Source organism: Lasiodiplodia theobromae, assembly GCF_012971845.1.
Source record: "Lasiodiplodia theobromae strain AM2As chromosome Unknown scaffold_53, whole genome shotgun sequence".
In the NCBI taxonomy this organism is placed as follows: domain Eukaryota; kingdom Fungi; phylum Ascomycota; class Dothideomycetes; order Botryosphaeriales; family Botryosphaeriaceae; genus Lasiodiplodia; species Lasiodiplodia theobromae.
Genome location: NW_023336534.1, coordinates 106,240 through 131,454, shown reverse-complemented (window position 1 = coordinate 131,454; position 25,215 = coordinate 106,240). Strand labels below are relative to the sequence as shown.

At 51.2% G+C, this 25,215-nt stretch overlaps 7 protein-coding genes across 7 annotated transcripts; 4 read left to right on the top strand and 3 right to left on the bottom strand.

Annotated features, from left to right (window-relative positions):
- Nucleotides 1-113: 113 nt before the first annotated feature.
- On the top strand, nt 114-1,466 carry LTHEOB_11805 (putative lim domain-containing serine threonine-protein kinase; the record flags this gene model as incomplete). The annotated part of the gene is made up of 1 exon (XM_035508602.1): nt 114-1,466. The coding sequence occupies one exon, from the start codon at nt 114-116 to the stop codon at nt 1,464-1,466; it is 1,353 nt and encodes a 450-aa protein (XP_035365638.1).
- A 601-nt stretch (nt 1,467-2,067) lies between these two features.
- On the bottom strand, nt 2,068-2,562 carry LTHEOB_11804 (Epoxide hydrolase; the record flags this gene model as incomplete). The annotated part of the gene is made up of 4 exons (XM_035508601.1): nt 2,068-2,117; nt 2,179-2,239; nt 2,296-2,376; nt 2,449-2,562. 4 exons carry the CDS (start codon nt 2,560-2,562, stop codon nt 2,068-2,070), a joined length of 306 nt encoding a protein of 101 aa, XP_035365637.1.
- Nucleotides 2,563-4,872: 2,310 nt separating this feature from the next.
- LTHEOB_11803 (Lactoylglutathione lyase (Glo1)) lies at nt 4,873-5,394 on the top strand (the record flags this gene model as incomplete). Its single annotated transcript, XM_035508600.1, has 1 exon — nt 4,873-5,394. The coding sequence occupies one exon, from the start codon at nt 4,873-4,875 to the stop codon at nt 5,392-5,394; it is 522 nt and encodes a 173-aa protein (XP_035365636.1).
- Nucleotides 5,395-10,023: 4,629 nt separating this feature from the next.
- On the top strand, nt 10,024-14,006 carry LTHEOB_11802 (MOSC domain-containing protein; the record flags this gene model as incomplete). Its single annotated transcript, XM_035508599.1, has 10 exons — nt 10,024-10,072; nt 10,164-10,193; nt 10,289-10,459; nt 10,515-11,779; nt 11,838-11,924; nt 12,699-12,836; nt 12,899-13,313; nt 13,467-13,843; nt 13,897-13,913; nt 13,976-14,006. The coding sequence occupies 10 exons, from the start codon at nt 10,024-10,026 to the stop codon at nt 14,004-14,006; spliced, it is 2,580 nt and encodes an 859-aa protein (XP_035365635.1).
- Nucleotides 14,007-14,149: 143 nt separating this feature from the next.
- On the bottom strand, nt 14,150-15,190 carry LTHEOB_11801 (uncharacterized protein; the record flags this gene model as incomplete). Its single annotated transcript, XM_035508598.1, has 1 exon — nt 14,150-15,190. One exon carries the CDS (start codon nt 15,188-15,190, stop codon nt 14,150-14,152), a length of 1,041 nt encoding a protein of 346 aa, XP_035365634.1.
- A 444-nt stretch (nt 15,191-15,634) lies between these two features.
- Nucleotides 15,635-17,188, top strand: LTHEOB_11800 (uncharacterized protein; the record flags this gene model as incomplete). The annotated part of the gene is made up of 1 exon (XM_035508597.1): nt 15,635-17,188. One exon carries the CDS (start codon nt 15,635-15,637, stop codon nt 17,186-17,188), a length of 1,554 nt encoding a protein of 517 aa, XP_035365633.1.
- Nucleotides 17,189-19,701: 2,513 nt separating this feature from the next.
- Nucleotides 19,702-24,713, bottom strand: LTHEOB_11799 (Alpha-ketoglutarate dehydrogenase; the record flags this gene model as incomplete). The annotated part of the gene is made up of 6 exons (XM_035508594.1): nt 19,702-20,852; nt 20,905-21,016; nt 21,446-21,455; nt 21,509-22,019; nt 22,187-24,497; nt 24,552-24,713. 6 exons carry the CDS (start codon nt 24,711-24,713, stop codon nt 19,702-19,704), a joined length of 4,257 nt encoding a protein of 1,418 aa, XP_035365632.1.
- Between the last annotated feature and the right edge of the window lie 502 nt (nt 24,714-25,215).

Genomic DNA, 25,215 nt, shown 5'->3' with positions numbered 1-25,215 from the left:
ACTATCCGCAAAGCCTGGGAGGGCGGGTAACCTGCAGATAGCAGGGGCTCAGGTTTGTTGGTTGCTTGCTGATTACTGATAGCTTCTAGGTCCTGCGTCCTTCGCAACCAAACATGCCGCCCCAGACACCGACGCCGATCCTGAAGGAGGTTGTTGTGGCAGCATGGCGAAACAATGCGGACGATCTATGCGGTCTTGGATGCGCGACTCCTTTCAACGAACAGGATCCCAATCTAATGTTCACGGTATTGCTTGATGAACGCAAGGAATGCATATTTGCAAGATTGGGGTTGTCTGTTATGGTCAAAGGAGGAGGCAGCCGCAAGCAGAGATGTTTTGACTTCGTGGTGCCCCTTCACGCGTGTAGTGCCGATGGCCCGTCAATCAACTATAACACCGTCAATGTTTCTGAAATCGAGGACGAGTCCATCAAAGCCGCCATCAGCGCTGCGCGATTGCCTAAATCTGGTCAACTCATTCGCGTCAACTTTATTCTTAGCCAGCACGGTGAGGTAGTTACACCTTGGAAAGAAGAAGCCCGTTTCTCAACCTGCTCCGACACTTCGCTCGACCTTCTGTGCGGTCTCTTCTCCCTCTCCGACTCGAGAGAGTTCGACCTCTACATGTGCCCGAGCGGGTATGCTCGAGCCGGCTTGACCACCATCAAGAATTTGCTGCAGGGAGAGCTTCAAGAGTGGTCCCCGAAAGCAACGGGTGTTTACGGAGGTCGGAACGTGATGACAGTCGATCGGGAACACGTCGAAAGTGGTCGGAAGCCTCGAAACCGTCAGAAAACCCGAACCACGACTAGTGCTGTCGAGCATAACTCCGTATTAATGGAGGAGCCTCCGCCATATGATCCAGCCAAGACTCATGTACCACGATCACCACCCCCAGACATCTTCCAACGCCTCGCATCTCCTACCAATTCTTTCTTGGCCGAAGATTCAGCCCTCTCCGACCCTGGATCCATTCCTGAAAAGGGCAATCGCAAGGGCAAACGTAAACGCTCAGACGAGGAGCGGGAAGCTGTTAGACAGGCTCTCACTTGCCGCCTTGAAAAGTGGCTTTGCCTTGCTTTTAGGGAAAACGACCGCGTATACGAACACGTCATCCTCAAGCCATTCTTCGATGAGACGGCTCCAACCTGCGTTGACGAGTGTGACACTGACAAATTCAACGTCGGCATCGCCTTTGCAACCGCAGTACTCGCCTGCGACCCGCATGGTAACTGCGATTTGTACTGGGACCATAAAGAAAGATTCTTCGAGATCGTGGACGACATGCGAGCCCTGATTCTGTGGTCTTTGCAACGAAATGAGAGTAGCGAAATTCTCCCATGGCGTAAACTCATGGACATGGGCGAAGCCGCCCGGACCCTGTTGCGAACCGGCGAGCGGGATGGATATGATACGATCAAGGCTCAGATCACCGCTAGATGCGTTCTGGAGGGGCCCGTACGATAGATTGGTAGATAGACCGATGGTAATGCGGAACTTATGATACCCAAACTTAGTCCCTTTTTTTTTCCGAAAAAGAACATGCTATGGGTAGTTAAAGCTATCGTCTAGGCGTGAATGTATAATGATTAATTCGACATTTACATCCAGATGATAGCCTCAAGTACCCATACCACTTAGGTGCCAAAAGAAATGATCCTCCGCAATCATCTTCGCAAGTAAGGCATCCAACTTACGAAGGTAGCTGAAGCTACCATCCGGACGTCAATTTAAAAATTTAAATGCACATCTACTACGTCTGGATAGTGGCTCCAGCTACCTACGTAACGAGCTTAGGTGCTGATAGAAATTAATGATTCAGATAGTTCAGATATTTTGGCACCCACTTTGCAAGTTACAAGCGAAAAATGAATTCACGCTAGCCGTTGGTTGTAATATTTCCCTGTATGCAGGTCCGCATTCTTATCACGCCGTGGGTAGATACTAGTCTTTATCTGATCTCAATATCGGAAGGGACGGGCTAGGGAAGTTTAATGATGCTGAATTCTCGGTAAGAATAGCTAGGGTTCACGTCTCTATTCCTAAAGAACAATAGCCACAGCTTCCTTTACGAACCCCTCATTGGGGAGGGGTGCAGGTACCGGCTGTAGCAGAGGCCTATTGAGAATATTAGGTAAGAATTATGCGACGCAAGGTAAGAAGTAGTATTTTTGGTTACTTGCCTTGGTGATTTCCTTCACGCAGTTACCCCAAGACTCAGGAGTGCCAAAGTACCTGCACTGTATTGATAATCAGAAAATGGCTATTGTTGGATCGCAGTAGCTCAGCTACTTACCTGGTAGCGAGCAGTGCCATAGCACTCGTTGCAGAAGCGCTGAAGAGTGCCGGCATCGCAATCGGTGGCACCCTCGGGGCACTGCCGAAATCCAAGTCAGAACGGGCACCCATCTAAAAAGTAGGTAGGAGTTTGGAAGTGGCGGGGCCGTACAAGTTCGTTGGCAGCGATGGGGCAGTTGGTGGTGGCGTCGCCCAAGTACTCAATGGAGGTCGACTGAACAAAAGCGGCGGAGGCCAAGAAGCCAAAAGCGATAGTGAAGCGCATTTCGAACGAGTGGAGAAGCTATTGAGAATAGAACTTGCTGAGAACTGGAGGGTTGGGTTGCTTGATTGTGATGATACACAACTCTTATATAGATGTGAAGTCCAAATAGTCCGAGGACTAAACGATGCAACTCCGGCCGAAACAACGAAGAGTATCGTATACGCACAGAGCGCCGGAGCTCTCGTCTCACCGACAACTCCACTCAAAAAATCCCGGTCCGCGCCCTTTCAAGGGTCGTAGAGGGAGCACGAGGTGACGCCGTCTGATCAGAAGGTTGGTATTATATCTAGATGTAGAGCCTAGAAGCAAGTGGCATTACATTGAAGCTCAAAGAATCATTTTGAAAGCCTATGTCAGACACCTCTCGGGGTATATAATAAGTGGATTGGGTTTTACCGCACTTGCGTAGTACCCGTAAGCATGCCATGATAGAGGTACGGTAAGTCAGCTCCTACCAGCTCATGAGAGGGTACATACCTTGTGATGGCATGAGGGGACACTATTCCCTAACCCATTATCGTACAGGTGGCACCAGGCCCATGGTGAGCGAGAACTCCACTCAGACGATGCCAGCTAAAAAAAGCATTCTTGGCATTACTTAACAAGCTTAAGACAAGGGGTGAAGCCAGAGCACCAAGAGCAAAGTTTCCTAATACGTTGATTTGGAAGTTTTCCACGAGATGGGCTAGACAAATGGCGTTAGGACCCCACAAAAATGACCGAGAATACGACTGGGGAATTGGACAGTGCGCCGACAGCGTACACGTATCGGAAGTACTTTATCCATCCATTCATAAGGCTTCCGGAGTCTGGAACATTTGCAAGGACCTTCGGTACACAGGTATGAAACAGCGGGGACGTCAAAACGGGCTGGTTCGTGGCCTAGAAAAGAATCCTGGAAATGAGGAGAGACCTTGACAGATTAGCATTGAAGATTGCAGCGCAGACAGCTTCTCAAGCAAGAACATGAGAGAAAATATTCAGAACTGCCACACGGACACCCAATGAGACAAGTGTTGACAATGAAAATCAATGGCTTCAGTGGAACGGGAAGGACTAATGCGCCTAATTATTTATTCCAGCCTCGCATTTGGATCCGTACAATACAATGTCTGTCTGTCGTAAAGTAATCCTCTACCCCCAAGCTGCCATCTTCACTCTGCACATATGCCGCTCCGTTGGGTGAGCTCCACCGCCTCCGCCATCAACCTGATACTCCCGTTCCCCCATCGCCGTCTTCACGGCCGACGCACCACAGCTCCAGTCCCTCCGCGGGTGCAAACGGTCCCACTCGTCGTGCACTGGCTCGAAGTCGAACTCCCTCAGCGTTATGGCAAACACAGTCTTGATCTCGGCCACCGCGAGCGTCTGGCCGATGCAGTTGCGCGGCTCGAACTCGAACGGCGCCGCCCGCCCTTTGGCGGATACAGCGGGTGCTCGGGCGCGACCAGCCAGCGCGCCGGCAAGAACTCGTCGGCACGCGCAAAGACGGCTGGGTTGCGTTACAGGCCGAGGTGCAGGGCCCAGATGTGGCAGCCCGCGGTGGGATAGGCGGTGCCGTCTTTGTCCGTCAGCACGATGTCGGGCATGCTTGCATCGCGGACGCCGGGGGGAAAGAAGCGGAGGGTTTCTTTCATGCAAGCGGTCATGTAGTAGTGCAGCTGATTGAGAGGTAGCTGGCGAAACCGTCACCTTCTATATACCCAACGGGTATCTTTTGACACTGGTGGGGTAGCGCAAATGTTTGGCGAATTTTTTCAAAAAAATTAAACCTCGCCACCTCCAGACTACCCGGGGAAGGTGAAGAAACCTCGCGCCTTTCGATGTCTGCAAATGCTGCTCATCAAGGACACGTTGTACACTTGTAGGTGTGTTTGGCGGATCCAGGTCAAACCTGAAAATTGTGGAAACTTCGGAGCTCTTCAAAATTCCGCTGAAAGCACTTTGGAATGAAACAAAGCATCGCATAGACGCCCTTTATCCTAGCTAGTAGGATCCTTGTGGCGAAGTTGGTAGCCCTGATATCACTGTCCTTTGGCTTACAAATAGGCAAAGGGCCCGCTTATTTCCAGCATCTCAGCACTAATCCTTAGCTTCACCTCACAATTTGTAAGACCACAACAGTAGTTCACTTAGCCATTCGTGGAGCTCAGTGGATCTTTTAGTAACTTCACGCCCCCAAGCATAGACCTGTGCAAGCCTAAGATCTCACTTGAGCTTATAAGCCCCTCCACGGCCACCCGCTGGAGCTTCCGATCATAACACTGATATCCACGACGGCACCAGTCCCCATTATAACCCCACCACAAGATGTCTTCCTCCACATTCTCAATCGATACGTACTCTCACACCGGAATTGTTGTCCGCTCGCTCGACAAGTCCCTCCACTTCTGGCACAACTGCCTGGGTCTACCCATCCAGCGTCGCGGTACCCTCACCGGCCCTAATGTCGGCATAATAGCTGGTGCACCTGCAGGCTCTACCATTCACGTCGCACACATCTTGCTTCCAATCCCTGGCGCCGCCGCCGATGCGTTGGTCCCGACACTCGAGTTGTTGGAGTACGAGATTCCGGCCGAGGCGGAAGGCAAGAAGGAACATACAAGGGTGCCGGAGGCGTGGAGTATTGGAGCGGTACATGTGGCGGTGGTGGTGAAGGGGTTGGATGGAGTCGTGGAGAAAGTGAGGGAGGAAGGGTGGGCGGTCGTGTCAGGAGTGGGGAAGACAGGGGAGGATGTGGATGAACGGGTGAGGGGATGGAGAATCTGCTATCTGAGGGGACCGGACGGGGAGATTGTGGAGCTTATGGAACCGCCTGGGGAGAGCGAGTAGGTGAGTGCGGTATGAATTGCCTTCTTTTGCACTTTTGCAGTATATATGGGAAGCATTTGGTCATAGCGTTGCCTAAGGCTTTGGGCAGAACGCGGAAATATGTACAGAAGGGATGCCATGCGGCAAATGAAATGTATCTGTACGAAAATAAAAATCCTAACATGCATTATGATCCATTGGTGTCGTAGGGGCAGGAACTAAAATAGTGTAGAGTTGATTCAGGGGAAGTAACCCACTTTTCTGAAAGCAATGAGACATGTTTGAGCCATAGGCCGCGAGCTCAGAAGCTGAGCCATCTAGTCCAATCGTCGCCACATTCCAGGAACATCAACTGCTCTTGAAGCGAGCTCTCACAAATATCAAACATTCCCATCCCAGCACCAGACCAGTTCTCATCACTATCGGCAAGTGGAATATGTTCTGTCGTGTAGTCAGGCATATTTTGATGCTCGCCATGGTTCGCAGGCAATGGGTCCTTATGGTTGGCGCGTGTGTTCTTTCGACGGCAGTCTTCCTCCACCTTTTCAAGCATCCTCCTGAGACAACATGCATACCGAGAAGCAGCGCATGCATCATCAGTACTCGCTTCCTCCAAAGCATGTAGTAACCGTAGTAGAAGTCCCATCGGATTTCCGAAGGCGCGCGAAGAGAGTTGTTGGATTCTGAGTAGAATCAAGGATGCAGAAATAGTGTGATAAAGGATATTTAAAGGCACGTATCGAAAGAGGCCGTCCCGGTGCATTTCAAGTGCAAGCTCGATTGTTTGCTGAGATTCTTGAAACATCTGGCTTATCCCTTCTCTGTCTTCCTGGGACTGCTCTGCTTGTGCAGCATTTGATGACATGGTGGCCCAGGTAGTGGCATTACATTTCGAAACAGGTCCGCTGGCAGTAGATCCGGCTTTGGTGGTATAAGCCAATAGAGAAATGCTGTGTAAGAAGGAGCGAATGGCGTGCCACATTATCTCCAGGTGCTTCGCAAGTGGCGGTGAAGATCCTTTGACGCCTTCGAAGTGTGTCTTCCACGTCGCCAATAGAGCAGAGAAGTCGTTGATCGTAGCCATGTAGTTTCCTTCAACGATGATATCATTCGTACGGCGAAAGGCTGGGTACAGTGTGCTTTCGATGAGGCGAGCAAGTCTGTAAAGCTCGATTCTGCATTGCAGAATGTCCTTCAAAGGATGGTCAGGAGAAGTACCCAGTATCAGTCCGGAATCACCGGGTGGGTGACTCAACAAACAAGTCCGGCCCAGACGAAAGCTCCTCTCCCAAACAAGAGAGACCAAAAAGTGCCTTACATGTGCACGACGGAGGCTTTCCGTCCCACTGCGGTTGCAATGGGCGGTGGTTATGACCTGTTGGAGGCCAATTTCATCGGCAATGTTGATTGCAATGCAGAGAAGCCGCCAGGATGTAGTGTTGACAGGCTTGAAGGTATCCCAAGCTCGGCGCACCTCGGACTCCAGAGTCTTATTCGACGCATCTGGCATAGGACTGTACCCGAGAGTTTCAAGAGCGTAATTGCCTCGAATGTCCTTCACAGGCATGGTTGCGTCAAGTGAACGAGGGTGCCATTCAACAATGAGCATTATACTCTCGATGAGACCCAAGGTCGTTGTCTCGTCACAGCCCCTGGGAGTCGATATCCAGATACAATTTTGGATTGTTGACTGGACCCATCTGTACAAAATCCCGTGGACTTCGATGGCTCGTGCAGAGAAGGCGCTTGCTTGATACCATGTGTACCTGGAAGTGATGGCGAGGATTGTAGCAAAGAGCAGAGGATCTTGGGTAACGAGCTCGCTCTTGCTGGAGCAATGGCTGTACTTGTGGTCCACAAGAGGATACAGTGGATGCATCCACCGAAAGAAATGGTCAACAAGGTGTTCGGCCTCCAGCGGGGTGAGATGGCCATCTCGGCAAAGAGCGGATTGTGTCCAGATGGCGGGACCGTAACTGGGCTCGGTCGACCGCATATCTTCGGTAGCGCAGGTCATGGCCGGCTGCGGCAGCTCGTACTGACCGTTGGGATTGGTTGTACTGAGTGGCTCAGTGGGATGTTCTTCGGCCCCGCTCACGGGGGATGCAGCGGTATTGACGCGCCGGTTCGTCCGTGATCTCAGCTTTCGTGCAGGGCCAAAGACGCATAGCAGCCGGGCCCTGCGACACCGAACGCATGGTGGTTTGGGGTGCTCGGGGTCTCCTAAGCGGCACTTGACTTTGTGCTTTTTACATTCAAGACACGCCTGATAATTACGACGACCGGTCATCTCGTGCGACACTGCGACATCCTCCGCCAAGGGTTCGGACATGTTGGGAAGGATTGGTTCCGACAGTTGACTGAAGATAGGAGTAGGGCGGTTGCATTGAAACTGATTTTCGCCAGACCACAGAGCCCAACTGGTGACGGTGAAGTAGCCGTGGCCCGAAGTTAGCCGATCTCATCACCGAAGTAAGCCGCACTCTAATTATCGCACCTTTCCGGAAGCGTCTTGTCGCACATAGCGGACAAATTATTGATGCAAGCCTATGAGCTAAATCCATCCCCTTTCTTTTTATCCTTTCAGGTAGCCAATGAATTTACTCCTCATCGAATTTAGTTGTTTCCCCCCGGCAAACTACCCACAAAAACGACCATGACGGCACAATACCTGTTTAATTTCAGCTTCACTGAATAAAAGACTGGAATAAGATTGCACTGACGCTGCTGTTGCCGAGAAGATTTCGTAGTGCCGTGATTGTGTCAGAGAAGACAGAGCCGAGGCAAACAACAAGGTGAAGAGAGCTATAATCCCTATTCTGGATCCAGTGTCCTGAAGGGCGTAGAGTATTGCAATAGGACCTATGAGCGTGATCGTCGCCATGAATGTTGTTAGAATGCGTGCAGCGCTAGCCGTTCCGATATGGGAAGTGAAGATGATATGATTATCACTAGACTGCTGCGGTCCTCTCTGGTAGATATGTCAGTTTTGCAATCATTCTGCCGTGCAATGTCGAACAAATACACCTTAAGGAGCCCATTTTTGATCATTTGAACGTTAAGCGTCTCCAGATATTCATGCAACCCACCGTGGTCATCGGGCATCTTCGGTGCAAGAAGATCATCCCAATCACTAAGGAATGTTGACTCGGGTTCTGAAAGCGGCTTGTTTCCGTTCAGCCAGTTGCTGACGCTTCGAATGCTCTGCTCCCGGGGCTTAGGTCTTTCGGCATGGCATAGATAGCTATCTAGAAGCTTATCTTCTTCAATAGTTAGCGATCTTTATCCTTTGCAACGCAGGACAGACGTTATACTGTAGTCCAGAAGCTTCTGTTCTGCATCGGCAACGAGCTTTCTTCGTTCTACACTTGTATCCATCCTTCTAGACCTGAGGGAAAATGCATTCGCCTCAATTTTGTCAAGCTCATTGAGCTGTTGCTCGATTTCAGTAATTTCGTCTTGCTTCTGCAGGAGCACTCGGGCATGGAGTTGCCCAAAGCCCCGAAAGAGCATGAAGTCGAGATCGCTGTTAATAAATGCTGAGAGCCGGGGATAGCCTTCGCGATAATCATCGACTATTCGAAGACACTGCATCAGCTGTTTGTAAAGACGTCTTTCCAAAGAATGACATACTGCTGCGAGTGTGGTGTACAAAAGGATCTGCTGGGTAGAATGGGGTGGCCGTTGGTTGCTCTGCTCTTATCAGCACCCAGAATTCTTCAATCGATGCATCCATTCATACGCATTGTGCGCGATGCAAATCTCGGTTGCGCTGCAGGACTCGCATCCGATGAACTTGTCTGCCCATTGTTGGTTGACATGATGTGACCTTGTAGAACAGTGTTTGGGCTGAAGATTTCAACTGTGAATGTTTGTAGCAGATTCAAAAACTTTCGTTAATATTTATGACTGCTGAGCGTAAGCCTCGACTCATGGATGTATGAAAGTGGCGCAGGGCGGCAACACAGCCTTGGAAAATGATACGACCTACTTACTTTTTATTCGCCGACGACTTTTTTAAGCCTGGAAGCAATAAGACGAGGGCTACAGTCTATCCTTTATTAAGATTTTCAGCCCTATGTATTTACACTTACGGCCATGCCGAAGTGACATGCATGCAGGTGCTCGACAATTGCTGTTCCATGTAGGCAGGGATTGCAATAAGCGGGACCAGTGGCCACAATTCATTGGTGGAGCGATCGCCATTCGCGCCCAATACCCACCCTGTTGCCTGCAGCTCTCGTGGCGCGCGCATAAATGAAGTGTGGATGCATCTGTGAGGGTAGCCATCAGTCTGCGCACTCATCAGGATTTCCAACACTCCCTCTTTCCTCTTTCCACGACCTTGTATCAGCATGTCTTGCTCAGAACTTGAGATTGTGCAAGATTTTTCAAATTCCGCGGCGACATACTTTTCCGGAAGGCTCGAGCACGAAAGCGTACATGTTCTTTTGACATTCTGGGAAGAAAATGATGTGAAGCCAGAGAAAGAAATAGACGCGCTGCATAAGTTATTTGAAGATGGATTCAACTTCTCCGTCACACGATTCCCCATCCCCAGCAAAAGCAGCCAGTTGCGGCTTAATCGAGACATTTCTGATTTTCTATCGCGGTTTGCTGATCGAGAAAATACACTCATCATCATGTACTATGCTGGCCATTGCTTCAAAGGCCCGAAAGGAGAAGCCCGCTGGGCAGCGTAAGTATAGCTTACTATTCAACTACGATTCGGAAAACATTCTTTTTCGTGTTCTCTTTTTCACCCTGAGACCGACGCTAATCGATAGCAGGTTTGAGAAGGGAGAGCCAACTTTATCATGGTCAGCATGTCAGCAAAACCTTTACGGGGCGATTGGTGATGTTATCCTGATACTTGACTGTTGTCATGCTGCGTTGCTAGCTAAAGGGACTAAAGACAAGGGTCGGTTTGAAGTCCTCGCTGCCTCTGCGAAAGGCGTTCTCACCCCTGAGCCTGGTAAACACTCTTTTACAGCATTCCTACTTCGCGAGCTCCGTGGGCGCATCGAGGAAGGCGTAACGGTCCGCGATCTTGCTGGTATACTTTCAGAGAATGACAAAATTACGGGTGTGTTTGCGAAAGAACTATTCAACTATGATATTTGACGCTAATACTCTATCAGCCACGCCATATTACGTAGATCTTGCACGCACAAAAGCTACGAGCACTCCAATCAAGAAGCTCAAGGTTACCCTGGACCCACGCTTTATGAGAAAACCTTCTGGATACCTCATGTTCCGTGTCTCCCTGACAGACGACTTGACGGGCCGTCAAATTGCAGATTGGCTCAAAACCGCACCTCCAGAATCTGTCACGGCAGTGAACATCGAAGCAGTTGTAACGAAAGCTCGCAGATTGCAGAAAAATCTCAGTAGTGAGGCATTCCCTCCGGGATCCTTACTCAGTAAACTGCCGTTGCATGAACAACAACTGATCCTGAGGGAATTGCAAAGCCTGAACACGACTATGTCCGCTACTGCAGGCCTTGAACAGGATCAGTTGATGCAAGCAGATAAGCAATCAATCAGCGATGACTTGCAGCCAATGAAATACCGCGTCTTAGCTCCCAGAGATGATGTGCAGGAACCTGTACCCTCGAACCTGGAAGGCAAGGATGTAGGAAAAATGGATCCATCAATCGCGGATTCCGCCGGAACAACTGAAGCCGCTTCTCTGCGGTCGCTTCTTATTCGTGAGAAAGCAATTACAAAAAGCTTGGAGCTGGACATCCATAGTATCCGGGATATCGACAGCTCAAAACGCTTTGGCACCGGCCTTCTCAACGATCGCCAGGTCCTCACAGAATTCTTTGATTTTGCTGAGGATCCAGAGACGGGCAACCCCTACGATGAAACAGTCCAGCAGTTAATAAATTTGACTGCCGTCCTCTGTCACTCCAAAGGGCCAAGATACCACATTCTGCCTTGCGTTGGCTACGTTCATGACAAATTGACCCACACGTTCGGCCTCGTGTTCGAGCCACCACTCCTTTCCAACTTAGAAAAAGGACCAACGACGCTCCACCAAATGTTCGATTTGGAGCCATTTGTACCACTCGGTCACCGGTTTCGGCTCGCTCACGCGCTTTCAGTAGCGCTTGAGAGCTTTCATCGCATTGAGTGGGTTCACAAAGAGATTCGAAGTGATAACCTCGCTTTCATGCCGCTAGCGACTGCTTCTGACTCAGGAATACCGGGGTCTCAAGCCTTAGCAGGAGATGTTGATCTTGCAGCACCCTGGCTATTCGGTTTCGAGTATGCCCGAGCTGAGGCGGCCGGAACACTAAGAGATGAGGATCACAACATTGACAACAATCTCTACCGCCATCCTGATCTCTGGGGTAAGCCGCAGGTTGATTTCACAAAGGCTCATGATATTTATTCTCTGGTAAGTCATTGGTAACCCACCGAAAGCTTAGCGCCCAATAGCGTCTAATATATTACAGGGTATCATTCTGTACGAGATCGCTGTTTGGGAGAATATCAAGGCCACATTGAAGTTCCAAGATCGTCAGCGCATTTCCTCGTATTTTGTAAGAAATCACGTAGAGAAGGCTTGCAAAAAGCGACTCCCGCATGAAGTGGGCGCTGTCTTTACAGATGCGATACTTGTGTGCATTGGGTTCGAGCAGAAAACACAGGGAATGAGTGCACTTCAAGCTCAAACTCTTTTTCAAACACAAGTTTCCCAGAAATTGGACAAGATTGCCAGTTCAATCTGAGTTTTTACGGGTCTCACCCTTATGCAGATACTTGGAGGTACAAATGGACACACAAGATAGGGGTGTTGCGATGGCTCATCAATGAAATTTCACCATAGACTTTTTCCTCGTTCAAAGGGGAAACAATGCAGACACTTTCTTCTTCTCTTTCCCGGGAGCCAACGTGAGACAATTTCCGGCTTCTGGGAACAGTGACACATATAATGCTTGGCAATATGAGTAATGACCCCGCATATTGCTGGCTGGCATCCAATCTTGAGCTTCCACGATCTGCGGGGTAGATGAAAAATTATATTCATCGCACAGTCGAGTCTCCAAGAATGCCGATGATGCCGGGGCCCACCACGATAAGGGGTTTGCCTATCTTACTGCCTTTTTCAGTCTAGACTGATAGTTGCTGTCGGCCCGGCTGTCGAGTGATTATGTTATCACGTGAGTATGTCTCCACAATCATAAGAGAGAATACTTCCTTTGAGAATCAGACTGCTTTCCCCCAGATCATTCCTTATCTAATACACATCGACTCTACACAGTTTGTTACATCATCAAGGTTCAAAAGCAACTTATCGCTAACACATCCGGCAGATCCGCGCCATGGAGATTATGCCAACTTTGGACAATATCAACATCCCTATGGTAGTCATGTTGACCACTTCCATACTATTTCTTGTTCTATTACAAGTATTCTCTCGCCATCGTGGTGAAGCCCTGGAGGTTACTCAGGTATACTTCGTTCGCACGGTTCTCTGACAAAGATATTGGCTAAGCTTACCCTAATTCTATAGCTCTTTGTCTATCCCGTCAAAGGTCTGCGTGGATGCTCTTTGCAAAACGCCCCGACTGGCCCGTATGGCTTACTCGGTGACCGAGTATTCTGCTTGCAAAGGGTATATCGCGACAAGAACGATCCATCCAAGAAACGGCACGAGACCATGTTTATCGGTTACAATTTGGAGCTGGCCCTCTTCTCAGTTACCCTTAATTTCGGTGGAAATGGCCACGATTTGGCGAAGAGCGAAGTCGTTGTGACTTGGAACGGCCTCAATACCGACATCGATTTAGCAAAGGATGTCCACGCTCAGGACATGGCTCGGTTTCCGCTGAAGCCCAGTATCGAAGGCCGAGATGAATTCGAAGTCAGCCTCCACAAAAGCCCAACCAAAGCATACGACATGGGAGATGATATCTCCAGCTGGTTCAGTGCCCGCCTAGGATGCGAAGTCAGATTGGTTTACATTGGCGACCGCTCTCGACCGGTTCTTGGTTCTTTGGCTCCCAATAGCAAGGGTGGCCTGAGAAAAGCCGGGGTGACAAGCCGACTCAGGTCGTGTTTACCATTCCTTTCATTTCCAGCAGAGCGGCTCGCTTTCAATGATATTGCGCATTACCTTGTCGTCACCGAAGAGTCGAATGACGATGTCACCACGCGATTGGAAGACGATTGTAAAATGGACATTAGAAAATTTCGACCGAACATTGTTGTGAAGGGAGCATCAGGTCCGTTCGTTGAAGATTTTTGGGGCGAGCTTACATTCGAGAGCGGCATTCTGATGCCCTTGACTGCCAACTGCTATCGTTGCCAGAGTATCACAGTCGACTACAACACAGGCAAGACTGCAGCAGATGACCGAGGTACTGTTTGGAAGAAACTGAACAAGTACCGAAGAGTGGACCAAGGCGCAAAGTACAGCCCCGTATTTGGACGCTACGGTTACTGCTTTGGTTCCTCAGTTGGTAAAACACTCTCTGTCGGTCAAAAAGCATTTGTGACTCGTGTCAATAGCCAAAGGACAACTTTCGGTACGACATCTACCTCTGAATATGTGTTTTTCCGGCATTGTTTGCTGACAGAGCCTTACCAGATTGGCCCAGCTTAGCAAGCTTCGGTGTTAGCAAGAATCAGAAATAGCCCCGCCGGTCCGGTGTCTGTAGAGAGATCAACAGTGTTCAAAAATTCAGCGGAGGGGGGAAAATTATCAATGTAAGCCATCAACTCTAGGCCATGGTATCAAGCAAAAATTGATTTTTTTTCTGGATTACATCATGATCACAAATTTCCTTTTCTTGTCCGCTGTAGCCTTGCTATACGCCTCGACTGCACCCTCCAAACTCGTTTTCTCCCAACCGCTCTCCGAGCTTTCTCCATTGAGCAAATCAAAGGATCCGCTCGCAACCATACTCCTCAGCCTGTCGCCCATACTCTCAACCGTCTCATTCAGCGAATTGCACCCCACAACACTCTTCCCCATCCTATAAAACTCCCTCATATCGACCCTCAACTCCCCCTTTCCCGCCACAAACACTAACCTCCCATCCTTCCCCAACTTCTTCACCGCCGCGCTCGTCAGCGCCTCGCTCCCCACCGCATCAACAACCACATCCACACCTCTTCCCCCGGTAATCTCCCCCACCCTCTCCAGCAACGCATCGCCCGTCGTCGTATCCACATCCCCACCACCCCTCACGCCCCTCAGCACCTCGCACCCCTTCGCCCTCGCTAGGCTCACCGCCGCCCTCCCCACCGCCCCGTTCGCACCCAGCACCAGCACCGTCTCCCCTTCCCGCACGCGCGCCCGCTCCAGCGCCAGCCCCGCCGTCGTCCACGGCACGCCTAGCGTCGCCGCCGCTGCCGCGTCAATACCCGCTGGCACTTGCGATACACCCGCGACAGGAACGACGGCGTATTCGGCGTGGAAGCCGTCGGCGGTGAAGGCGTGCGTGTTGCCCGAGGTGCCGAAGACGGTTGCGCCGAGGAGGGAGTTGGCGTCGTCGTGGTTCTCGTCGGCGTGGTCGGAGGAGGGGGGAGTAGAAGAATCCTCTGGATCGGTGGGACCGATGGCGACGACGGTGCCGGCGAAGTCGCGGCCGGGGATGCGGGGGTAGGAGGTGTAGGGGAAGTTGCCTTGGGCGTTGAGGATGTCGGATGGATGGATGGCCGAGGCGAGGATGCGGATGAGCAGGTAGCCGGCAGGGGGAACGGGGACGGGGTGGTCGCGGACGAGGGTGAGTGTTGGGGTGGAGGTCTCGTCCTTGCGGGTGAGCACGAGGGCCTTCATGGTGTGTGGGATCAAGGACATGTTGTTGAAAGTGCGGTTTTTGGTATATTAAGAGACGGGTCAACGAACGATGTGGACTTTGAAATTGTGTCGAAGAAGGAATATTTTAATGAGGTGGTAGTGTTCGTAGATCCTTATATAGTCTGATTGGAGTAAAGCTCTCTACGGTGGTACTGCTAAGGTATGTGCGGGTGATGCGGGAATTGCGGAATATGCGGAGCGGATGCGGATAATGCGGGTATTGCGGAGCTCTTGCATCAACCTACACGCACCATATTGTTAGCCTCTTTGAGATAGATATATATAGGTAAGCACAATCAGACCTTCGAACGGCTATGCTGATGCAATCTCGCCTGATGTTCACGCATCACTCTACACTGAAGTCTTTTACATCGGCCACCAAAATTTCCGTCTCTTAACCTGAATCCTACCGTCTTCCTTCCTCTCCACTTGCCACACTTCAAAATGGCCGCAGAAGCCATCACCGCAGCACACGAGACAACGTCAGGAACCCCAGACATCGAAGCCCTCTCCCCCCTCGAACGCAGCACAACCACACGCTCCACCTTCAAAAAGCCGACCTCTCTCCCACGCGAAATCCTCTTCGTCTCCCTCCTCTGCACCTCGCAGCTCCTCACCCAAGCCGGCCTCTCCCAATCTATCGCCGCCCTCCACATCATCTCTCGCACCTTCGGCAATCCGAGCGCCGGTCAGCAATCCTGGTTCACAGCCGCCTACTCGCTGACCGTCGGCATCTTCATCCTCATCGCCGGCCGCATCGGCGACGTCTTCGCGGCGCACAAGCGCGTCTTCGTCTGCGGCTACGCGTGGTTCGGCGCGTGGTCGCTGGTGTGCGGCTTCGCGGCGCTGGCGCGCAGCCAGGTCATGTTTGACGTGTGCCGCGCGCTGCAAGGGATCGGCCCGGCGTTCGTGCTGCCTAACGCCATCGCCATCCTCAGCCGCGCGTACGAGCCCGGCAGGCGGCAGGAGATGGTGTTCGGGCTGTTCGGCGCGACGGCGCCGGGCGGGTTCGTGATCGGGGCCGTGTTCAGCAGCTTGTTGGCCGAGAGGGCGTGGTGGCCGTGGGGGTTCTGGTGCATGGCGGTGGTGTGTGCGGCGTTGGCGGTTGCGGGGACGGTGGTGATTCCGAAGGAGGAGGTGGAAGAGAGTGCGGAGCCTGAGGGGACGATGGAGAAATTCGGTATCTTCGAGCGCCTCGATATGGCTGGAACCGTCATTGGGTTGACCGGACTCATTCTGTTCAACTTCGCCTGGAACCAGGGCCCGGTCGTTGGGTGGCAAACGCCTTACACCTACATTATTCTCATACTCGGAGTCCTCGTCTTGGCCGTCTTCGCTTTCATTGAATCCCGAGCAAGGTTTCCGCTTGTCCCAGTAAGAAAGCTCTCTCGGAACGTCTGGTTCGTCCTCGGGTGCATCAGTGCTGGCTGGGCAAGCTTCGGAATCTGGGTCTTCTACTCGTGGCAGTTCATGGAGCTTCTGAGAGGCAGCAGCCCCCTTCTTGCGAGCGCACAGTTTGTTCCAGTTGCCCTGAGCGGACTTTGTGCGGCTATTACCACCGGTGCCGTCCTCAGCCGCATCCCGCCCAGTGTGGTGATGATGATTGCCATGCTTGCATTTACAATCGGAAGCATTTTGATTGCGACAGCACCGGTTGGCCAAACTTACTGGGCGCAAACCTTTGTCGGCTTCATCATAATTCCATGGGGAATGGACATGTCCTTTCCAGCGGGTACCATCATTATGAGCAGGACGTTACCCAGAGAAGAGCAAGGACTGGCTGCCTCTCTTTTGAACACCATCATCAACTATTCCATTTCCATCGGCCTTGGATTTGCTGGAACCGTGGAACGTCAGGTGAACGATGGTGGACAGAATCTGCTAGCAGGTTACAGGGGCGCCTTCTACCTTGGGATTGGCCTGAGCTCACTCGGCCTCACTGTATCAGTTTGTTTTGCCTTTGTCCAGTTCTTCGAGTCTAGGAAACAACGCAGATAGCAGCCTATAAATTCTGCAAGCATTTACGGGAATTCCAAATCGTTCTGAGCAGTCAAGTCGGCATCGGTAAAGGTGAACGGAAAAGGGTCATTAAGAAAGACATCCCAGTCGATCCCGAGGTCCTTCATTTCCTGCGGCGTAAAGATATCGTTGCGTGGATCCGTTGCTGTATGTTCATTGTTATCGTTCATGGCCTGCTCAAGGAAAGCCAGTTCTCTCCTCTTCTTCGCCATAGCAGCCCTCACAAGCACTCGGGCAGTAGCCAACGCTTCCCTAGCCAAATGCGTGTCCAATGCTCTCACTATCGTCTCTAACACAGACATTGAGCCAGGAACATGGGAAAGGGCGGTCGGCGTATCTAGTGCCAACAGGACACAAGTGTACTGAAAGACTGCCCCGAGGATGTTCCACCACGGTTGAGCTCCTTGAATCAATTCAGTGGCAGCTTCGAGGGCTTGGGTGCCTACGTTGAGCAGAAGTTCTACAATATTGGTGGGGATGTTGAGCCCATGTTGTCGTAGCCGTCGAAAAAAGCAGAACGATACGTCAGCTTTCGTCATGCGGAGCATTGGATGACCAGGTGTAATTTCCGAAACCTGGCGCAGAGAGTCCATAAGAGATTCAGGCGAATCGTGGTTTGTTTGTGAAGTTGGTATAGTCTGAACGATCCGGATCCAGTCCGGCATGAAACTGCCCACAACTGGGGTGATGGATTTGCAAGTGATGTTGGGAATTGAGATAGCCGTCCTCGAGTACTCGTACGAAATAATTTTATTCAATGCCAAAGCACACCAAAAGATGCGACGCCGACGTTCGAATTCTCCTGTATCCTCTGATGTGTGCTGAACTGTCGCAGGATCATTGTGCAAACCGATTGCCTCTACGAGATGCATTGTCGTACTCGAAGCAAGCCAGGCATTATTGGGTCTGGTCGTGGCACGTAGATATATAGTCCGCAGGATCCAGCCAACAACCTGGTCAATGGATGGTCGTCGCGTACAGATCGGGTCTTCGAGAACCCGCTTGGCAAAACGAATGATCTCGAGCTCTTGAAGATATGGTCTGATGTTGAATAAGGAACCAAGAGCAATGACCCCGGCGATGATTGCACCAAAGGCATAATCGGCTTCACCCTCGTAGAACGCCAAACAGCGTGCAGAGAAGGATCTTTGGTCGACAACATCAAATATGGGACCAAGAATAGTGAAAAAGGCGCTTGAATAGATATCCAGGTCATCCCTTGAGATCAGTGTGACGAGTGCTTGAGTATCTTCAGATATCTCCTCAGGCCGGGTTCCGAGATTCCAGCCAAAGGAATGTAGTGCAAGAGGCTGTTGAGATCCGAAGCTCTGGCCGAGACTTCGCGGAAAAGCGACGACAGAACTCTGCCCGACGAAGCGTGATCTGGATGGATCAAGAATTCCTCGGTCAACAAGGGGCCGTTGTGCACTCTCGGATCCCTCTTGACCAGACTGTTCACCGTTTCGCACCTGTTGTGTTGATGATTTTGCCGTGGCTGGACGCGGCGAGAATGCTGCGGCCGGGCTATCATCCGTAGGAAATCGACAATCGTAGCCATACGCTACACACATGCCGCATGGGAAGCCAGCATCGCATTTCCGCTTGCGCAAGCGACATGCCATGCATGCTTTGCGGGCACGTTGACGACTTCGAGTCTGACGGGATGACGAAATGGGGGGCATGTTTCGGCGATGAAGGGAACGTCGTGCTAGAGAATAGAAGTAGAGGCATCTCATGAGTCAGACACGGGTGGAAGCCTCACCGTTTGAAGACTAGCGTCCTTGCTGAGAATGCTTACTGTAGAGTTTCCACGACAATATGACATGCCTGGAAAATCATGCCATGACATTTCCCTTATATTATGAGAAGTTCTCACCGTGAGCTTGCGAACGGTTTCAACAAATCCAAACATATCAGGAGAAATCTACAAGAGTTATTGACGATCTGATTGGCTCAAGTTCATGTAGCGGGAGCTAGCCGGTTTAGGCCAGTGTCATGCCCCATCAACACCGACGTTACCAGGCAATCAGACAAGCGACCGAGCATCAACAACGCAGATAGCGGCACGGGCGGCAACACGAACGGTGACATAGGCGACACAGGCAGCGACACGGGCGGCGATATGGACGGTCACGCGAGTAGCGAAGTAGCTAAGATTCTACTCCTGTCCCCCCGACGAGAGATAGGACAAATATTTTATGTGTGACGAGGCCGCTGCTCACCACCCTTCAGCCTTGTATGTCTGATCTTGGGTAATATAATGATAAACTGTCATTTCACTATACATCAATAAGAGCCGATGGTGTAATGGCTAGCATTAATGCTTCTACGATCACTTAGCCAAACATTCATTGTAAGCTAGTAGACACTCGTTAGCATTCGATGGTACGGGACTGGAAGATGACTCAAATATGCCCAGCTATGGTTAGCAGTTCACACTGGTGCTTGTGATAGCGTTGGGGAAGCTTACTAGCGCTACTCTTTTTTTCCTTTTAAACACTTCCCCACACCTCTTTCACAAAACCTTTGACAATCTCCCGAGTCTTCTCCTCCGCATCTGGCAGGATTTGTGTAGCAAACATGCCCGCAATTCCCTCTCCATCATTTGCTTCTCTGTTGATAAACCACAAAAGGTTCCCCTTGCCCCCCCATGTCATCGTATTCTTGACCTTTCCGATCTCGGTATTGTCACTGCACACCAGCAGTCCAGCAAGTCCAATGTTTATTTGGGACCCCTCATTGATGAGTCCCCCATTCATAGGCCCGGGGCCAACCTCCTCTTTGAAAGCTTTATGTGCTGCACTCCCTTCCTGCAGCTGAGGAGTAAAAATCATGTCGACTGTCTCCTTCTTGAGCAGTTGCGGTGATGGCTGAAGAAGATCTTGCAGGACAGCCGTATAGTCCAAAACGGTAGAATACAGGCCACGTCCCCCCATGCAGTCAACAGGGGGATCTGCGTGCCAAGTATCAGCGGGAATAAAGTTCTCGTCGGGGTTGGAGCTGCGTTGGACTGTTTGGACGAGACGAGCCCGTAGGTCCGGACGGCGTGCAAGGAGGAATGCGGATGAATGCATTCCCAGCGGCTCAAAAATGTTTTTGATGAAGTAATCCTCAAGGACGCCTTGATCCGTTGAGGGGGCTTCTTGTTTGTTTTGCAGCTGTTGCTTGAGCGTCAGTCGTTCGACCAACTTGCCAACCCAGTCGGTTCCTCCGCCATATGCCCACCCTTCGCCTGGCTCAAACAGCAGTGGCAGTGAGTAGCTCCTGACCACATCTGCAGTATAGTATTGTGGTTCTTCTCCGCGACTCTCGCGCCATCGAGCGTGTACCGGAAATGCGGTATCACTCCCCACGCCCGCTGAGTGGGTAAGAAGCTTGCGCAGCGTTATAGCCACTTTACGCTCGCGGTAGGAAAATTCGCCCTCTGGTCCCTCGGACAAGATAGGTTGAGAGCAGAGTTCTGGGAGATGTTGATCTAGGGGCTCATCAAGACTAATCAAGCCCCGTTCGACGTACTGCATGGCAGCAATGGAAGTGAGAAGCTTTGTGCAAGATGCAACGAGGAAAACACTGTCGAAAGAAACAGGGTCTGATCGTGGATCCAGTGAGGTCACGCCTGACATTTTGGAGAAGATTGTGGTCCCTGAGCTAAGTGTCAGTTTCGTGAGGCAACAAGCTGTAGATCTAATGCTGACCCTTGCCGGTAATGGCGCGCATTGCAGCTCCGTGCAGGACGCGTGTGTCTTTGCCTTCATCCTTCAAAGTCGTGGCACTGTCGAGAACGCTTGCAAAATCCCCCATGTTGATCTACAACGAGATGGCACTTTTCTGTATAGAATATTCTGTTGTAGTATTGTGGAAGAAATTCACAGTAGGAGTGGCGCTCTTATAAGACAGCTCATATACGGAGAACTCTTCTCACGGAAATTATGGAATCCTTCAACCATTTATTCCACCAACGGGGCCTTATTTCCATCACACAACCTGTGAGTCACCGAGTAATCGTCTCACGTGAGATTCCGCATAGCAACGGTTGAAAGTGGGTTTTGGGGAGTTCGCAGACCTGTTATTGATCGAGTTGTAAGCGAAGGATGCGATAACGCCAAGATCCCTGCCCCAGAGCCAGAAACCATGAGGTATGACATGTTTTCATGACAAGAGGTAAAACCCAGAAGGGATAGGCGGTGAGAACTCGAGACAAGATCATCATTCTTCATGTACTTGCATTCAACATACCTGCACCGGCCTTGAGCTATATGTGTCAAGATAGCAAGATATAAGGACACTATCATCTATTACACATCCAAAGCAGCTTTCAGAAGCTCTTGCTCTTCTTCCACATGCACCGCCTTAGATCCTGTAGCGACACCAGCATATGGAATTCTTCCGACATACTCCACACGTTTGTCGACATGATGCTTAGTCTCGGAAAGCACAGTATCGATCCTGGGTTGGACATGCTGCCATGCACCGCCGTTGCGTGGCTCCTCCTGGCACCATATCACACTTTGAGCATTAGGATATTGATCCAGATTCTCCTTCACCTGACTCCAAGGGAATGGATGAACCTGCTCCACTCGCGTAAGAGCCACGTTTTTTACGCCACTTGCTCTCCGATACTTATGCAGCGCAGCATAAACCTGGCCAGAGCAGAGGACTACACGCTTGATAGCGTCGGGCTCAATGATGTCATTCCCATGTTCAGCATCTGGTATGACATGACGAAAAGCGGTGTCCCCGGTGAAACCCTCGGCCTTGGATTTTGCCAATGGATGCCGCAGAAGAGACTTGGAGAAGAATATAACAAGAGCTAAGGCATTTAATCCGTCAGTCATCTTCAGTTTGAGATCCAAGACAGGAGGGGTAACTCACGCTTCCTGTAGGCCCTTTTCACTTGCCTGCGTAGCACATGAAACAGATTTGCGGGCTCCGTCGGACACACAATCTGCAAATTCGCTCTCTGTTCCGCCTCCATACCTTCCAAGAACTTATCAGGTTCCTCATCTCCCAACTGCAAAAACCTCTCCAGCCTCGCACTCGAATGCTCCGGTCCTTGCCCATCGAACCCATGCGGCAGGCTCAGCACAACGCCGCTCCGCTGCAACCACTTGGCCTCCCCGCTCGCGATGAAGTTGTCAATCAGTACCTGCGCGTTGTTCGCAAAGTCGCCGAACTGCGCTTCCCACATGACCAGTGCAGCCGGGTTGCCGAGGGAGTAGCCGTACTCGAAGCCCAGCACACCGAATTCACTGAGCGGGGAGTTGGCCGGCACGAAGGGAGCTTGCGCAGGGTCGAGATTAGCGAGCGGTGTCCAGGTCGAAAGGATCTCCTTGGGGGATTCGCCTGTTGTAGTCGGGATCGGGAGCTGCTGTTGGTTGTGCAGGACCGCGTGCCGCTGGGAGAAGGTGCCGCGCTCGACGTCCTGGCCGGAAATGCGGACTGGGTGCCCTTCGAGGACGAGAGAGCCGAACGCCAGTGCTTCAGCTGTAGACCAGTCGATGTTGATGCCTTCGTCGAGGGTTTTCTTGCGCGCAGCTAAGATGCGGTCGAGGTTGGGATGTAGAGCGAAGGAATCGTCGGGCAAGGAGGCAATCTTGGACGCGATTGTAGTAATGGTCTCATTTTCGATGGCAGTGCGGGATTGACCGTTCGCTACGCTTGCTGAAAGAGCCGTTGGCGAGGGAATTGAGAACCAGTAGAGATGGGGATAAAGGACGTTCTCTGGTGGCTCGTAGCTTTTGCTTGCCTCGAAGGCGGCGGAAAGAGTGTCCCAGGCATGTGTTTTGATATCCTCACATTCCCTTCGAGAGATGACGCCTTCAGAAAGAAGTTTATCTCCGTAGATATCAAGGATGGGACGCTGCTGGGAGATTCTATTGTAGAGAGATGGTTGGGTGAAGGCAGGTTGGTCCATCTCATTGTGGCCGTACTTCCGGTAACACACGAGATCGAGAAAGCAGTCAGATTTGAACTTGGCACGCCACTCCGCTGCCAATTTGAAGAAGAATGCTACTGCTTCGGGGTCATCTCCGTTGACGTGGAATATAGGGGCGTTGATTGCCTTTGCAACATCAGTGCAGTAAAGCGTAGATCTTGAGTCTTGGGGGTCCGTGGTGAAGCCGACTTGGTTATTGACGGTGACATGAATGACACCGCCGACAGAGAACTTCCGAAGTTGAGAGAGAGTAAGGGTCTCATAGACGACCCCTTGGCCAGCAATTGCAGCGTCGCCGTGAATGTTGATGCATACAGTGCTGTCTTGATCCCCAGCATTGCTGTCTTGCACAGCCCTCGCCTTTCCAATGGCAACCGGATCTTCAGCCTCCAGATGTGACGGATTCGGGAGAAAAGATACATTGAAGTCTTTTCCTGATGGGGTCGTCAGCCGGTTATCGATCCCCAAGTGATACTTGACGTCCCCAGTTTGGCCCGCGATGAGCGACATGTCACCGCCAAATCTTTGAAGGGCCAACTCATACGGAAGCCCAAAGACATTGCTCATCACGTTCAGTCGGCCTCGATGTTGTGAACCAATTACAAAATCTTTGGCTCCCAATTCGACACAGCGATGCACCAACGCTCTCATGCCAGGCACCAGAGTTTCTCCGCCGTCCAGACCGTAGCGCTTTTCGACAGGGTATTTGGTCGCAATAAATTTCTCAAAGGCTGCTGCCGCTGCAATGTCTTTGAGGAAGTCCTTTTTCTCTTCTGCGCATGGCTGGATCGGTTGGGGCACTTCAAGGCGGCTGCGGATCCATTCACGCTTCTCCTGTTCGGGAATGTGTGAGTATTCTACGCCGTATGAGCTGCAGTATGTCGTCTCGCAGGCGGCGATGATCTCCCGCAACGTCATATGATCGCGATTTTCAGTTGCAAAATGAGGGAGAATTGTCTCATCCAACATGAACTTGTCGTCCAGATCCGCCTCAGTGAGTTCATAATAGCCGAGATCCAACTCCGGAGGTGCAGCAAAAGGGATACCTGTTCCTTCAAGCCCCAACGGGTTGGTCTTGGCTTTGAGGTGGCCAAGGGACTGATACGCTTGCACGAGGCGCTGCACCTTTAGAAGCTTGGCCAAGTTGTCTGTTTCACTGGAACGGGGGCTCTGGTATTGCAATGATGCGCCACTTGTCGTGTACTCCGGCGGTATGTTGGTTTCCGAGACACCACGAATGAGGCCTATCCCGTGCTCCAAATGTTGGAAATATTCGCGCCATGACTCGTGTACTGACTCTGGTGAGGCTTTCCAAGCGGAGTATGCCTGCGCTACGTAGTTGTCCGGAGAAGTCTGAGAGAGATGTTAGAGATGTAACTAGCACATAAATCGAGCCTTGCTCAATACGCGTGGTATGATGGTGGCAACGGTTGCCTGGCGTCTCCATTGCTGTAGCACGAGAACATTTGCGGCCAAACGTCTTCTTGATGTGAGTTGACTAAAGTTCTGCAAAGAAGGCAGTTTCATGGAAGCTTTACGCCCCGTAAGGTCGCGGCCGAAGCGGTACATTGTGCAAAGAAGTAGAATATGGAAGTAAAGAAAATAGTACTCGGGTAGCTTGCATCAAAGCTTGCACGATGTCCAGAGCAAGCGATGGATGGGGTTGATACTTCTGAGCAACTACGCACAAGTTCATATATATTGGAAAACTGGCAATACGTGGAGAAAGCCAAGTGAATGCCCCGTAGCTGCGGGGTACCAACAGGTTACAGCGAGATGGTCTGCTCGGCGTTCGGCCAACGGCGCCGAAGGACTTAGTGCCGGCGCTGCAAACTGAACGCCGAATGTGAGACAAACTCTCCCTGAATTGACGCACATGCTTGGAACTAATTTTTCCACGATCTCCACATTCGCTAGCCAATAAGTGTGGCCTTGTTGTTACATTCGAGCGAGCGTTTTCCCACTCGGAAAGTGCGAATCCGCTGCCTCCGAGACTACCCTATGTAACAAATGGTATTCTGTTCCGAAGTTGGAAAAAATGACTCAATAATCAATAACCACGATACACTCT